General features: G+C 38.0%; 1 protein-coding gene across 1 annotated transcript in view; it reads right to left on the bottom strand.

The window, feature by feature from the left end:
- Positions 1-16,837, bottom strand: part of reps2 (RALBP1 associated Eps domain containing 2) — a 251,133-nt gene that overhangs the window by 98,384 nt on the left and 135,912 nt on the right. Inside the window, exon 11 of the mRNA XM_039745045.1 lies at positions 15,191-15,289. Within this exon, the coding sequence (XP_039600979.1) occupies positions 15,191-15,289 (99 nt within the window). The remainder of the gene's footprint in view (positions 1-15,190; positions 15,290-16,837) is intronic.

Genomic DNA, 16,837 nt, shown 5'->3' on the forward strand with positions numbered 1-16,837 from the left:
TCACAGACAACTTTATAATTGCAAAATAAAAAACTCAAACCACACATACTTCTTCGAAGTCTAACCAAAAATTTCTGTTTTGGTCTCATTTGATGATAAATTCTACCACATCTTAACTGGGTCTTTCTCATGCTTTGTAGCAAATGCCATATGTGCTTTTATGTGGACCTACTTAAATAGCAGCTTCTTTTTTGCTACCCTCCCAAGGAGGCATATTTTATGGAGAGGTCTTGAAATTGTGGACCCATTCACCTTAACTGCAGTTTAATTGCATACTTATGAGAGTGATGGTTGGATTTTTTACTCTGATGTTTAGTGTTGAGTCTGTTCTAGTAACACTTCTGCTTTCTGATGATGGATCCAACAGTGCTTAATGAAGCATTCAAACTCTTTGATATTTTTGTAGCCATCTCCTGCCTTGTGCATTTCAATAACTGTTTTCTACATAAGCAAAAGGCTCCTTTGTCTTAATTTTTGCAGTGATTGTTCAACTAAGACTATGGCCCTTAAAAAGACTGTTTTTTATAATCCAGAGAGATATCAAAGACTTACATGTAGTATCTAATTATGATTTAAATATGGTCAAATGACTGTCATCTTTGTGTCATTTGTGATTAATTTGTCCCTTGTGTAAACCTGGAGCTTCCAAAGTACAGAAGTTTAAATATCATTCTTACGCAAACACTAACTTTTGCGCTTTTCCTCTTCAGTTAAACATCTATAGAAAATGGTTTATTTTGACTTTTGAAATGTATTGTTATAGCATAAGAGTTCACGTTAAAAATACTGAATGGATAAAAATGTGCAAAAATCTTTTGTTATGCAGAAAATTATACTGACTTTCAAGGGGATTGAATACTTTTGCATGTTACTGTACCTGTGTTCTGTGTAGAGCATGTAATACGTACCACTTCAGTAAATGCAGTTCTACTTATGGCTCCCTTTTACATCTCTGCAGAGGAGTGCAGTGCATTTTTTGAAAATGTTGCATATTTTCCAAAGACACACACAAACTAAAATATACCACCCTGAACATATTACTGTGTTATCTCCACAGGTAAACTCAGCACACAGAAAGTTTCCATTTCCTTCCCCTGCTCACTACTAACTACACTAACCCGGCTAAGGATATGCACAATTCTGGTGATTTTTTTTTCCACTGAAGGTCTATTTAAAAACTAAATGTCAGGCAGACACTTGCATTATTAATGCATGAAGATGCATTGTATTTGGGAAGTGAAACACAATTTATTTTGTTAATTTTTCTGCAAGGCCAAACACTGAATTTCCCTGCAAATTTAGTTTGCACAAATCATTTTCTCATCATTACTCTTAATCACAAATAAGGCTTTGAACAACTACTTCTTCCTATATACTGAAGTGCCACTCTTCTTACAATCCTAATTGTAATATTAGACACTTGAAAGCTGGTTATTTTATTATTGTGACAGGCAAACGTAAATGAATTTGTGAGGTGCTCTTTTTCACTTATGCACCAAAAATTTGGATTAAATTGGCCTTCTAATAATTCCTTCTTTGTGCATTTTGTGGCAGAATATAACAGAGACTACAATGTCATATACTAAAAAGACATGCACTAGTCACTACGCACTACTACCCTGTTTTCATTTTTTGGTTTTCTGTGGTGACATCATGCACCACTGCCATCTGATCAAAGTACACTGCAGCTGCCTTTGATTTTGGAAAGAATTTGGATGCTAAAGCCACTGACGACACATGCTGCATTTAATATCCTAAGATGGTGCATCATAACAATATTTAGTAATTTGATCATATTTATGTGTTGAAGAATTCCCTGGGAATCAGGTGGCTTTTAACCTTGAAACCCTAGAGGTGTATCTTCCTGCATCATCTGGCTAAAGGTTTTGTTTTTCTCTGTTCCCTGCCTATCTGACTATAACTTTTATCATCATAGCTATTAGAAACTTAAAAACTACATATGATTATTATCAATTGATAGCATCTTTAATTCCATTAAGGACACTTCCACTTGAATATATTGAGTTGTCATTTTATTTTTTAAATCTATTTTTATTTTTTATTTTTTTATACAGAAGAATCCAGAATCAGCATCCAAGTATTTTAGCATTCAGCTAATTTCTGTATTTATTTTTTTTTAATGCTACTGTTTAACATAAAAAAAAATCTCTTGTATGAACAAACTTGAGTGTTTCACCAACTTCACACTTTTTTCACTGTTCAAATTAATTTTACCAATGATCCAAATCTGAGATGAGCGAATATAGATGTGTATCTTGAATGTGCCAGTATGTTCAAAATGGAAAAAAAAATAATTTATTTTGTCAGGCAGATGCAACCTAATAGACAGATGCTGGTTGCTGCTCTACTTCATACTGTTTTAGTGCAGGGCATCTGTCTGAGAGTTTGCCAGCTATTTCATCATTATATGTCTGCAGCACAAAATTCATTATATAAAATAACATAATTTATGACTAATTTTTTTTCTCCTGTATGAGACATTTTTATTTTGCAAAACAGAAGAATTTGATCTATTCAGTCACTGAAGCTACCATATCTTTAGCAGCTGCAACCTAAATGCTACAAGAGAAAAGAGTGATAAAAAATAGTTTCAGCAATGAAGTAGCAGACTTTTCCTTTCTTAATTTCCTAACTCCAGATAGCCCCTCACTTGTCTTGCCTCACATCTCTGAACTGTTTTATTTTGTTATGTTTTTGAATGGAATTTTTTATTGTTCAGTGGTGTGTAAATTAAGAAAAGTTCATGAAAGTATTGGAATCACAATGAGTTTCCTCCGGGTGCTCCAGTTTTCTCCCACAGTCCAAAGACATGCAGGTTAAGTACATTGGCAATCCTAAATTGTCCCTAGTGTGTGCTTGGTTTGTGGGTGTATAAGTGTGTGTGTGTGACCTGCGGAGGGCTGGCACCCTGCCCAGGGTTTGTTCCTGCCTTGCGCCCTGTGTAGGCTGGGATTGGCTTAAGCAGACCCCTGTGACCCTGTAGTTAGGATATAACAGGTTGGATAATGGAAGGATAGATGTAACATTTTCCACCAGTGGCATTAAAGAGTACTACAACTGTGACCATCAATTGATAGGTGGACCACTGCTACTATACTGCCAGGGTCTTAGAATTCTAACATTTGTAGAATCTCAGATTAAGTGATGTAGGAATTCTTAGTCTTATTTCACACCATAGCATAAAACATGTACCTCTATATGAACCAAGCTTCAGGAAGAGGAACACATGAATCATAATACACTTAACAATACCAGTTAATAGCACAACTCCATAATTTAGTAAAAGGTATTTCTGTAAACATACAGTATATATCTTATTTATTATTCAAATGTAGGTAATAAAATCATGAACACTGCATCCTTTCATTACAACCTAAAATATTAACTAAACCATGATAGTCTTTAACAAGGCTTGATCACAGAGAGTTGATTATTCTTGAGCTGAAGAATATCTGGATTAGAAGGATTGACTAGTAAAATTAAATCTCATGTCTCAAGGTAAAGAGGTTAAGAGGTCATTTTATGAAAGCTTCTAAATTCATTAAACAGATTAGCAAAAGTAACTGGTCTAGATGGCAGATGCTTAGACTGATACTTCAGACAACTTAAAGGAGTGTAACACGTATGTGTCTTTATGAGAGTATACATCATAGCCATAGAAATACAATGTGTGTTTAATATAGTACCTTCCTCATAAAGTATACTGGGAATAACGATCAAAAGACCCTTAACAAAAGGATATGAACAATTAATAGTGAATATAATATAAAATTCTCAAATCTGCATAATCCAATTGAGGGTGCTGAAAGGGTAGCAACAGGCACAAAACAGCTCTTGACAAGGCACCAGTCTAATTGCAAGACCCACTCACATTAAATCCCATAATAGTAATCAACATTGAGACTAACTTGGAACTGCTGATTCTAAGTCATGTATTTCTTTATGGATATGGAGGGAACAACAATGTACCAAGAAGAAAACCCAGACATGAGGGAGGAGATACAAAGTCTACATGATAAAAAAAAACAAAAAAAAAACAGTTGTAGGATTTTAAGTGGATCCAGGACCCTGGATCCAGTGCTAGCAATTGTGTTACCCTAATAATGAAGAGATTTAACTAAATAAAGTATTGGCAATTAAAATGGCATAGCTTTTTTGCTACCAGATGATAAATGATATTGCATCTAACATACAACTATAAATAACTGTTTAAACTTCATATAAAATTAAGAGATAGATAGATAGATAGATAGATAGATAGATAGATAGATAGATAGATAGATAGATAGATAGATAGATAGATAGATGTGGTCTTGTTACCAATATGTACTAAATTGGAAAAATGTAAATATTATCTATACATTAGATAAGTAAAGTAAAAAAAATGATTAAACTGGACAAATAACAATAAAGAAAATGACAGTTTAAGAAAATAGTAATACTTGAAGAAGTTGCAAGATTAAAAAATTAAAGTAAGTGACCGAACAGAAAGTGGTGATTATAAGATGAGAAATATCTATGTTGACAGGTCTCTGACTCAGGATTTCATTTCCATGATTTGGTTTCATAAGACAATGAATGTATACTTAGTGGCCCCTTTATTACATCCACCTGTGCGTTAATGCAAATGTCCTGCATGTTACTCCAAACATCCAATGATAAAGGTGCATATTAATATCTGTAGTATGCAGATATGTTCAGTAGGTTTAGTTTTTGTTTGTGTGAATAATGGAATGAGAAAAATGTATGATCTTAGTGATTATGGCAGACTGCAGTATGATTGTTGTTGCAGAATATGGTGGTTCCAGCATCTCAGAACCAGCTGCTCTCCTAGGATTTTCACACACCACAGTATCTACACTTTGCAACAAAGAGTGCAATATTCAAAGATCGTCCAGCTGATATCAGTTCTATGGTCAAAACCCCCAGGATGATAAGAGCTTTGAGACTTGCAGTATGAATAAGTGGCTGGAAGAATTAGACCTGTGTGATGCTACTGAACCAGTGTGGATCAGAATTCCTACTGAATGCTTATAACAGATCAATGAATCCATACATCAAAGAATTTAGGTTTTTCTGGTGGAAAAAGGGCATCCTACATAGTTCTAGAGAAAATGGCTTCTGAATTTAATTCCATATTCCCAGCTCCTCTACATTTTTTTGGCAATTAAAATAGCATATTCTTTGCTACCAGACGATAAATGATATTGCATCTAATATACAACTATAAATAAGTGTTTGAACTTCATATAAAATTGGGATAGATAGATAGATAGATAGATAGATAGATAGATAGATAGATAGATAGATAGATAGATAGATAGATAGATAGATAGATAGATAGATAGATAGATAGATAGATTTTTTTCTCAGAGAAATGCAATCAATGCTTTCAAAATAAACTGAATTTTTGCTAGGTCAAAGTGAGTTTAAAAAATTGTAATGTTTAAGGCAGATTTGAAGACAGCTTATTGGCAATCTGCCACAACTCAATGTACTAATATTTTAGCAGACATGCTAAATCAGGAGCAGTAGACCAAGCGCAGTATATTAAACTTAAGAAGGATTATTTCAAAAAGGAATAAAGAGAAATTTGAATTGTTTTGCTCTATTTTTGCTTCAATCTAATATGCTTCACTGCAAATGCTTTTCATGGAGGATTGAACAGACTCTATAAGCCTGAGCACTGGAAAGCCTGGATGTGAAATTGAAAGCTTAGATATTAAAACATCTCATCAAGAAGGACAGATATATAACTTTTTAAACTCACATCAGTGCATTAATTTGAATAGACAGAAGCAAGATAATATGCCAATATATTTAAATTTTTCATACATTGCTGCTTGCCTCCTAACATACTTTTGTTTCGTAAATTTAGAAATATTTTAAAAATTATTTTAAATATTCATGTAACAGGGAATGATATAATAGAAGCTTTAAGCTGCGCTTCTCAGTGTTAACTGTCCTAAAATTATTATGCCTGAAACCTAAAACTATGTATTGTAGTTGTTAATATCTAACTGTGAAATTAATAAAGAATATTTTTTTTATTTTGTTAATTTTATTGTAATCATTCCATACAAATTTTAATAGGGCAATAGAGATGAATGGAGAAGAAAAAGAAATGTGGAGATAATTGCTTCCTCGGTGCATTACGAGCTTATTCTAAAATATTACTGATTAGATCCTGCCAGGTTTTGAAAAAATTCTGTACAGATACTGAATATTGGATTTTTTCCAATTTCAAATAGTATAAAACATCAGTTTCCCACTGACTTAAAAGAGGAGAGTTAGGGTTCTTCCAGTTTAACAAAATAAGTCTGCATGCCAAAAGTGTAGTGAATGCAATCACAGTTTGTTTGTCCTTCTTCACTTTAAGCCCATCTGGAAGAACACCAAACACAGCTGTTAATGGGTTAGGAGGGATTGTGACACCAAGGTTGTCAAAACATGTGACCCAGTGAGGATGGGACTTGATTGCAGCATTCACAGGTTGGATCTTGCCCTGAAAACATTTTGGACAGTTTTAGGCGAGACAGATGTGCTCGATATATAATTGTGAGTTGAATAATTGCATGTTTTGCGCATATGGAGCTCGAGTGAAGTCTCTGCATTGCTATTTTCCACTACTTTTCTGATATATTGATTAAGAGATCTTTTTCCCCATTGTCCTTCTGGATTTTTTCCCCATTGTCCTTCTGGATCTTTAAATGGGAGGGACTGTAAAATAATTTTATATATTGCACAGATGGTGTCTTGAAATTCCTTGAAATTGAGCAATATTTTTTCCGGCACGGAGGAGGGTGCAAGATGAGGAAAATCAGGCAGGTTCTGTTTCACAAAGTTCCAAATTTGAAGATAGTGGAAGAAATGTGTGGCTGGAAAGTTAAATTTGGAATGTAATTGTTCATAGGATGCACAGATGTTGTCTATATAAAGATCTCTAAGCAATTTAAACCCAAATGTTTTCCAAATATTAAGAACTGCATATGTTTGCGAGGGTTGAAAGAGGTGGTTCTCTTGCAGAGGCGCCACAGATAAAAGATTCTCCATCTTAAAATGCTTTCTACATTGGTTCCATATTCTGAGTGAGTGAAGCACAATTGGGACGCAGGGAATATAAAGAAGTACTGCAGACCAAGCCAGTGTATGTTCATCTATTTGTGTCCAGGTTTTTATAGCTTGTATGTTTGCTGCCTAGTAAGAAAACTGAAAGTTAGGTAGAGCCATGCCACCTTCTGCCTTAGGTCTTTGTAGTGTCGCTCTTTGGATACGTGGATGTTTTGAGCTCCACCTAAATGAGGTTATTGTTAAATCTAATTGCTTAAAAAATATTTATTGATGTATATTGGAATGTTTTGAAATAAAAAAAGAAGCTTAGCATAGGCTAAAACTATGTACTGTAGTTGTTAATATCTAACTGTCAAATTAATAAAGAATATTTGGTGTCAAAAATATTCTGTATCAGGAAACGTATCCTTCAAAAATAGCTCTACACTAGTGATGTCTTGAATTACAGTAGACAGTATATACTGCTGTTGTTTTCACAATAAATTATTGATGAAACTTTTAATACATTTCTAAGGTAATGGTGATACATTTAAACAAGAAAAATATTTTGTTCTCAGTACACAAAAAAGTTCCATGCTAATTAACCATCACAACTATATATTTTAATGGCCTTTTATTTAACTACCTTTTTTAAATGTTACAAAGATCTTTTCTGCAGTTCAGAGGTGAAATTTACATTTCTAACTAGGGTTGAAAGGACCTGAAAATTAAGTGCTAACGTTTTGCACTATTTCATTTGAAGGATGTGTGTGGATACTTTAGCTTTTCAGGGAATATGACAAGAGCCTCTAGCAGAGAGAGAGAGAGAGAGAGAAACTCATTACAAAGCATCTTGGAATTGCTTAGTCTTTAAGACTTTCTGTTTTGCTCAGGGGTCTAAAGCAGTTCCAATCCTATGAATGATTAATAATTGTTAGTTTACTATATTTCTAGTTTCCAATTAGCACTGAGAATAGCTGTAGTACTAAGCTTTTTGCTTTCAACTCTAAAATGTAGGTCTTTTTTGCCATAATAATAATAATAATAATAATGGTGTTGCACCATTTACAAATTAATAAAATATAACATCTGGTACAGCCAATTTCTCTATATGTGAAATGCATAAAGAGTCACAGTGCTCTAGTTTATTTGAATGAGAAGTTGACAGATACAAATATCTGAAATATATTTATATCTGAAAAATGGTCAATCAGAAACCTTAATGCACCATCTAAACATTTATCAGTGAACAAAGAAGCACAAATCAAAGAAAGACAAAACTGTTTTTGCTGAAATTGTGAACAATAAGATTGGGTTTATGTACACTCAATAAACCTGTTACAAAATCAACTTTTTGTTTAAGCCACTAAAAGCATTAGATCTATGCTCTTTATGCATTGTCACTGCTCTTGGCCTGGCCGTAACATCTGCGTCATAGTAGTGACCCCATTGCTTAGGATGTGGATGTAAAAAAATGTAAAAAAAACACACACTTAACCTCCTTTCATGTTTGCTGGAGAAAAACGACTCAGAAGAAACAAAGCATCTCCTACACCAAACCATAAGTACACCTTCTTTGATTCTGAGAACTATTAATTGTAACTTAGTAGTTAAGAGAAGGCCAGCTAATGTACTAAAATATTATCACTGTAACTGAAAAGTAATAAACGTTGTAAAGGATACATTTTAACTATTATAACGTTCTCTTCCTAAATTCAGTAGGAAAGTTCATAGCAGCACCACATACAGAGGGACTATGTATGGGGGTAAACCATTGTAGACTGGCTGTGAGGAAACAAACGTCACAGTGTAGGCATTAGAAACTAAATACTTAGACGAAGAACTTACTCATCTTAACCACATGAATTGATAGTTCAGAATTCAAAGGTTATAAGCCATTTTCTATAAGAGAGAAATGATCTGACTCTCTAAGCTGAGTGACAGAATTCATAAATTATATGCCTATTTCTATAGGAGAGAAAACATTTAACTAAACCAGCATAGATTTATATTTTGTACTGTTTGTTATTGTCCTTCCTCTCTATATCTATATACATATATATCAATATACTGTACCTTGCATATATTATTCTTATAATTCCCTTATTTTATGAGGAAATACAGAGAAGGTGAAAGTCATTTAAATTAGACTTTTGCCAATTTATGAACCTAGAAATCATAGGAATTTACCATTGCATAAAGTATGAAGATTGTATAAAGATGTACATTCGCAAAAAAAAATCGTTTTTTTCTGAAACTGATGTTCAAACATGAGATAAGTCCCCAAATTTTCATTGGGAAATCTGCAGTAGCATGATGTTGATAACAGTATATATCACTTCAATTTTGACTCTAAATTGTAAGGTGAATTCAAAATTTAGATAAGAATTTGACAGCCATAATAACTAGAAACTAAAAATAAATGTGTGATAAAGCAGTAGGTTTTATGATATATAATTTAAGCAGTCACAATTAAAAATGAAAAGGCTTATGCGTTGTTAAATTCTATCAAAATATAGAAATAAGAATCCAGTAGTTGTTGAACCAAGAGCCATTTTATTGGAACACCTTTCAAGTTAAACAGTTGTTTTCTAAGTATATTTAAGAAATTTGCCACAATTGTTGACTAACTCAGAAAACGCATTTCACATATACTTGCCAACATAGGCCACATATCTGTTCTTGTTCTCTTAGACCTAAGTGCAACCTTTGACACCATAGTCCACAGTATTTTTATAAATCACATTAGACAATGGGTGTACTCTCTGGCAACACACTCCCACAGTTAGGGAAATATGTATGCATTTCTCTCTTAAACTGGTTTCAGTCTTATTTAACAGATAGACAATTCTTTATTGGCTATGGGAATTGTAGTTTGGTTATCCATGATATTATGTACAGGGTACTACAAGGATCTATTCTAAGCCCACTGTTATTTTCAATCTACATGCTTCTAATAAGCAAGATTATAATAAAACACAAAGTGAACTAGCACAACTATGTCACAGCTCTGAAACTGACAGGCAGCAATACAAATCTATAGCACCTAATGGCCCTGAAACTATTGGCTCTTTGATCCAATGTCTTATTGGATTTCTGAATGGATAAGTGGAAATTTCCTCAAACTAAATAAGGAAAAAACTGAAATTTCACATTAACCAGATTACTAGCACTATATTTTTCCATTTAAGGAACATTGCAAAAGTCCCCTCCTTGAGCCGTCACCTTATCGTGGTGGAGGGGTTTGCGTGTCCCAATGATCCTAGGAGCTATGTCTTCCGGGGCTTTATGCCCCTGGTAGGGCCACCCAAGGCAAACTGGTCCTAGGTGAGGGATGAGACAAAGAACGGTTCCAAACCTCCAATGAAGAATAAAAACTGTGGACGATGTTTTCCCTTGCCCGGACGCGGGTCACCGGGGCCCCCCTCTGGAGCCAGGCCTGGGGCTCGGCCGGGCACAGCCCGAAGAGATAACATGGGTCCTCCTTCCCATGGGCTCACCACCTATGGGAGGGACCAAGGAGGTCGGGTGCAGTGTAAGTTGGGTGGTGGCGGGCGGGACCTTGGCGTTCTGATCCTCGGCTACAGAAACTGGCTCTTGGGACGTGGAATGTCACCTCTCTGAAGGAGAAGGAGCCTGAGCTAGTGCGCGAGGTGAGAGGTTCGGCTAGATATAGTCGGACTCACCTCGGCGCACAGCTTGGACTCTGGAACCAATCTCCTTGAGAGGGGCTGGACTCTCTACCACTCTGGAGTTGCCCCGGTGAGGCGCCGAGCAGGTGTGGGCATACTTATTGCCCCCACTTGGAGCCTGTGCATTGGGGTTTACCCGGTGGAGAGAGGGTGGCCTCCCTCCGCCGGGTGGGGAAGGGTCCTGCCTGTTGTTTGTGCGTATGCGCCGAACAGCAGTTTGGAGTATCCAAACCCTTTTTGGAGTCTCTGGAGGGTGCTAGAGGGCATACCTTCTGGGATTCCCTCGTTTTGCTGGGAGACTTCAATGCTCACGTGGGCAATGACAGTGAGACCTGGAAGGGCGTGATTGGGAGGAATGGCCCCGATCTGAACCGGCGGTGTTTTGTTATTGGACTTCTGTGCTCGCACGGATTGTCCATAACGAACACCATGTTCAAGCATAAGGGTGTTCATATGTGCACTTGGCACCAGGACACCCTAGGCCTCAGGTCGATGATCGACTTTGTGGTGTGTGTGTGGACTTGCGGCCATATGTCTTGGACACTTTCGGGTGAAGAGAGGGGCGGAGCTGTCAACTGATCACCACCTGGTGGTGAGTTGGCCGATGGTGGGGAAGATGCGGTCAGACCTGGTAGGCCCAAGCGTGTTGTGAGGGTCTGCTGGGAACGGCTGGCAGAGTCCCCTGTCAGAAGTAGCTTCAACTCCCACCTCCGCAGAACTTCAACCACGTCCCGAGGGAGGTGGGGACATTGAGTCGAATGGGCCATGTTCCGTGCCTCTATTGTTGAGGCGGCTGACCGGAGCTGTGGCCGCAAGGTGGTGGTGCCTGTCGGCGGCAATCCCCAACCCGTTGGTGGACACCGGCGTGAGGGATGCCGTCAAGCTGAAGAAGGAGTCCTATAGGACTTTTTGTCCTGTGGGTCTCTGGAGGCAGCTGATAGGTACCGCAGGCCAAGCGAATGCGGCTTCGTTGTTGCTGAGGCAAAACTCGGGCATGGGAGGAGTTTGGAGGCCATGGAGAGCGACTTTGGACGGCTTCGAGGAGATTCTGGTCCACCGTCCGGCGTCTCAGGAGGGAAGCAGTGCAGTGTCAACACCGTATATGGGGGATGGTGTGCTGCTGACCTCGACTCGGGGTTGTGGGTCGGTGGGGGAGTACTTGAAGACCTCCTCAATCCCACTAACATGCCTTCCAATGAGGAAGCAGAGCCTGGGGACTCTGAGGTGGGCTCTCCCATCTCTGGGACTGAAGTCACCGAGGTGGTCAAAAACTCCTTGGTGGCAGGGCCCCGGGGTGGATGAGATACGCCGGAGTTCCTTAAGGCTCTGGATGTTGTAGGACTGTCTTGGTTGACACGCCTCTGCAACATCGCATGGACATCGGGACAGTGCCTCTGGATTGGCAGACGGGGTGGTGGTCCCCTCTTTAAAAGGGGACCGGAGGGTGTGTTCCAACTATAGAGGGATCACACTCCTCAGCCTCCCTGGAAAAGTCTATTCGGGGTTCTGGAGAGGAGGGTCCGTCGGATAGTCAACCTCGGATTCAGGAGGAACAGTGTGGTTTTCGTCCTGGTCGCGGAACAGTGGACCAGCTCTTCACCCTTAGCAGGTCCTGGAGGGTGCATGGGAGTTTGCCCAACCAGTCTACATGTGTTTTGTGGACTTGGAAAAGGCATTCACCGTGTCCCTCGGGAATCCTGTGGGGGTGCTCGGGAGTATGGGGTACCGGACCCCTGATAAGAGCTGTTCGGTCCCTGTACAACCGTGTCAGAGCTTGGTCCGCATTGCCGCAGTAAGTCGAGCCCGTTTCCAGTGAGAGTTGGACTCCGCCAGGGCTGCCCTTTGTCACCGATTCTGTTCATAACTTTTATGGACAGAATTTCTAGGGCAGCCAGGGTGTTGAAGGGGTCCGTTTGGTGGACTCAGGATTGGGTCACTGCTTTTGCAGATGATGTTGTCCTGTTTGCTTCATCAGGCCGTGATCTTCAGCTCTCTCTGGATCGGTTCGCAGCTGAGTGTGAAGCGGCTGGGATGAGAATCAGCACCTCCAAATCCGAGACATGGTCCTCAGCCGAAAAGGGTGGAGTGCCCTCTCAGGGTTGGGGAGGAGATCCTGCCCCAAGTGGAGGAGTTTAAGTATCTCGGGGTCTTGTTCACGAGTGAGGGAAGAATGGATCGTGAGATTGACAGGCAGATCGGTGCGGCATCCGCAGTGATGCGGGCTCTGCATCGGTCTGTCGTGGTGAAAAAAGAGCTGAGCCGTAAGGCAAAGCTCTCAATTTACCAGTCGATCTACGTTCCTACCCTCACCTATGGTCATGAGCTATGGGTAGTGACCAAAAGAACGAGATCGCGAATACAAGCGGCTGAAATGAGTTTCCTTCGCAGGGTGTCTGGGCTTTCCCTTAAGGATAGGGTGAGGAGCTCAGTCATCCGGGAGGGGCTCAGAGTAGAGCCGCTGCTCCTCCGCATCGAGAGGAGTCAGATGAGGTGGCTCGGCATCTGATCAGGATGCCTCCTGGACGCCTCCCTGGTGAGGTGTTCCGGGCACGTCCAACCGGGAGGCGGCCCCGGGGAAGACCCAGGACACGCTGGAGGGACTATGTCTCCCGGCTGGCCTGGGAACGCCTTTGGGATTCTCCGGAAGAGCTGGAAGAAGTGGCCGAGGAGAGGGAAGTCTGGGCTTCTCTGCTTAAGCTGCTACCCCCGCGACCCGACCTTGGATAAGCGGAAGAGGATGGATGGTTGGATGGATGGATGGATGGATGCAAAAGTTAAACCTCTTATAACATTACAAGATACTGAGAAATTAATTTACATTGTTGTTTTCATTTGACAAGATTACTGCAATGCACTCCTAACTGGACTACCTTAAAAAGACATTGATTGGTTGCAGGTAGTTCAAAATGCAGCAGCAAGCCATAGTATCATTACATTGGTTACCCATGTCCTTTAGAACTGACTTTAAAATACTACTAATAGTATATAAAGCTTTCAATATTTATACTCCTCCATATATTTTAGAGCCTCTTTCCCCCTATATTCCAGATCGTAACCTTAGATCTTCTAATGGTGGTTTGCTTACTGTTCCAAGAGCTAAGCATAAAAAGTGTTGAGGTGGCCTTTTCCTGTTATTTGTCAAAAATGTAGAATAAATTGCCAATAGAGATACACCAGGCTAACACTGTGAATCTTTTTTAAAAAAACTAAAACCCCATTTTTTTCATTTGGCTTTTTTGTAGCTACTGTTCTACTCCTAATAAACTATATATGCATAGAATTATCACATTCTTCAGTGTACTTTTCTCTGCACTCTTTTCTGCTTTTTTTTTGTAGTAATGTTGTGAGCCGCCACCACCACCTGATCAAATCACTGTGCAGAAAGCAGATATGCCAACTGTCCACAAGTCACACTGCAACAAATCCTCTATGACAAAGACTAAAAAACTATGAGGAACTACTTAAGAACATTTATGTTAGGAAGAATGCATAGTGGGTATATCTTTTGGCCTAGAACACCTGCAGATATTTTTTTCTTCGGCTTACCTAAAGTTTTTTTTTTTCTGTCCTATGAGGTTGGTCTTAGAAAAGGTTTTGGTTGCTCTCTCTTTGCTTGTAAACTGTGGTGATAAAGCAGTTGTTAAATGTTTTAAACAAGCTCTGAGGTTATAGATAGAGAAAAGAACCTACATCCTCACCTAAAGTTAAGAGTTCAGGTTTGTGACCAAAAAAAGTGCAAGTACATATTAACAAAATGAGGTTCCTATTCAGGAATGCTCAGCAACATGGAGTAGAAAAGTTGCTTCTCTTGAGCAAGAGGTGCCAATACAGGGGATTGTAGCATCTACTAAAGGCCTTCCAAAAAACCTGTGGAAAGAGCATGGGGTAGATCTAAGAAATGTAAGAAGGATTATTTCTTAGTTGTTCTTGGGGTTTCTGGAAATTGCTGAGAGGTACCTTTAAATGGTATCTAGGGATAGAGAGCATAGCCTCCAGCTAAGCATACTGCTACCATGATCACTACATGATAAATGGAAGGAGGATGAAGTTAAAAGAGGCAAACTCTACTACTTTCCTTTTAAAACAGAGCGAGCTGTTAAGTACTGTACTTCCTGTGTAAGTAAGACTTTACTCAAAATATGTTGTTATGCTGATGATATAATGAAGACATCGGGAAATAACTTAAAATTAACAGAATATCGAAAGCATAGATACCAAGTCATTTAAAGGTGATATCACTGTTATTGTATTTGTCTCTTGTTTTAATGAATGGCTACATTTTTATTGAAATTGTCTTCATAGTTTCCTTCACAAAAATAAAAAAAAAAGTTTATTTGCATTTCTTTAAGAACTTGCATTCTGTGCTATACATATCATCAGTATGACATATTTCATAACTGAGAATTACTGTTAGATTCAAAATATACCTGTATGTTTTAGGTTACCCCTCTTTGCAAGTGCACCTAGAAAGGGTAGATTCTCTGTTGGTGTGCCTTTCACTTCCGGGATCATGGTTAGACTGACACCTGTAAAAGGTAAAACATGTGAAAATTATTTTTCTTAATAGTTAATATATTCATTCATTCTCTTATTATTAAAAAACACTTCATACATTCATAACTACTTGAAAATATGAAATGTAAGTCAAATTATATACTGTACTTACGGGGTAATTTTACTAATATGCAAATTAAAAAAAATTCTTTAAAATAAATCTGATAAACAGATAAGTAGTGTTAATTAGCGAAATTCATCAAAGCATTTTCCATAGAGAATATGCCGTACAAACTTGTGACTAGGAATGCATAAGAACTAATTACAGAGATTTCCAAAATAGATTTATAAATATACCAGATTTCTTAATGAACTTCTCATCCAAAAAAGGCTAGTCTTACAATCAGAATTGAATCTCTTGACAACAAGAAAAACTGAACAACTTATTTTTAAATTGCAACATTATATTACGAACATGGAGAGAAGTCTAATAAGATTTTAGTCTTTGACTTATTCTCATTGTAAAGAAAATGAGACACAGACTAGGTTGTTTTTTCGTTAGCATACAAATACCACAACTCGATATTCTGAGTGAAGAAGAACATGAAAAACCACTGGCTCTTTTAGAAATAAATGATGCCATAGCCTCACTTCAAAGTGGGAAAGATCGAAGCTCAGATGGCTAATTAGCAGAGTTTTATTAAGTTGGCTCCATTCATATTAACATTTTCAGAAGCTAAAGAAAGATAAATTCTACACAATGTATTCCAAGCATTAATTGTATTTACAAAGAAAATACTTACTAAAAAGTGCATCATATAAAACAATTTTCCTGCAAGTCTAACTAGATTGTGTCATGTTTACTTCTACATGCCTTTGTATGTTTCCTTCGTCTATGTATTTTCTCATATTTTATCCTTTTGACCCTTCTCCTTTGGCCTATATACAATATTCATGTTTGAAATAAACCTGACAGGAGTATTTTAAAGCATTCTCTACTTCTTTAAGGGTGTCATTAGTCTATGGAACTTCACACCCATCTATTTTCTATAAATTCTCTGTCTGTTCTCGTTAGTGCCGAACAATGCAATTTGATTCCCTTACAGCTTCATAAATTTTATGATAAAGGCTCCAAAAGAATGTTTAGCATTTAAGTTGTGAATTTCCGAGTTTGCCCTAATAGCATCTCCCAGAATTTTAGCAAAGAATTTTGATATGAATTTGTTTGTGCCATCAGACTTTCTCTAGAACCTATACAATTCTCAAATCTTTGCATATTTTCTTAATTCTACGCATCAGTTAGTTGTACCAGTTTCTTAACTCTGATATTGAGAGCAGCAACTTTATTATTCTTTGCAGCTACCATTTTTTACCTAGTCAATGCAGGATATTCTACATATTTGAGGTGGGAACTGGCCTCCTTCAATTTAGACAGACTCATGGTCATTCTGCACATTGTACGTATTCATTTTATTTACTTCTTCATATTAACTCCCAGTGCAATAATTATATCTTTCTGATGTTTTGATTTCAAGACCTCCTCTCAATTGCAGCATTCAAACAACACTCATGTTATGCTG

Source organism: Polypterus senegalus, chromosome 2 (assembly GCF_016835505.1).
Source record: "Polypterus senegalus isolate Bchr_013 chromosome 2, ASM1683550v1, whole genome shotgun sequence".
NCBI lineage: Eukaryota > Metazoa > Chordata > Cladistia > Polypteriformes > Polypteridae > Polypterus > Polypterus senegalus.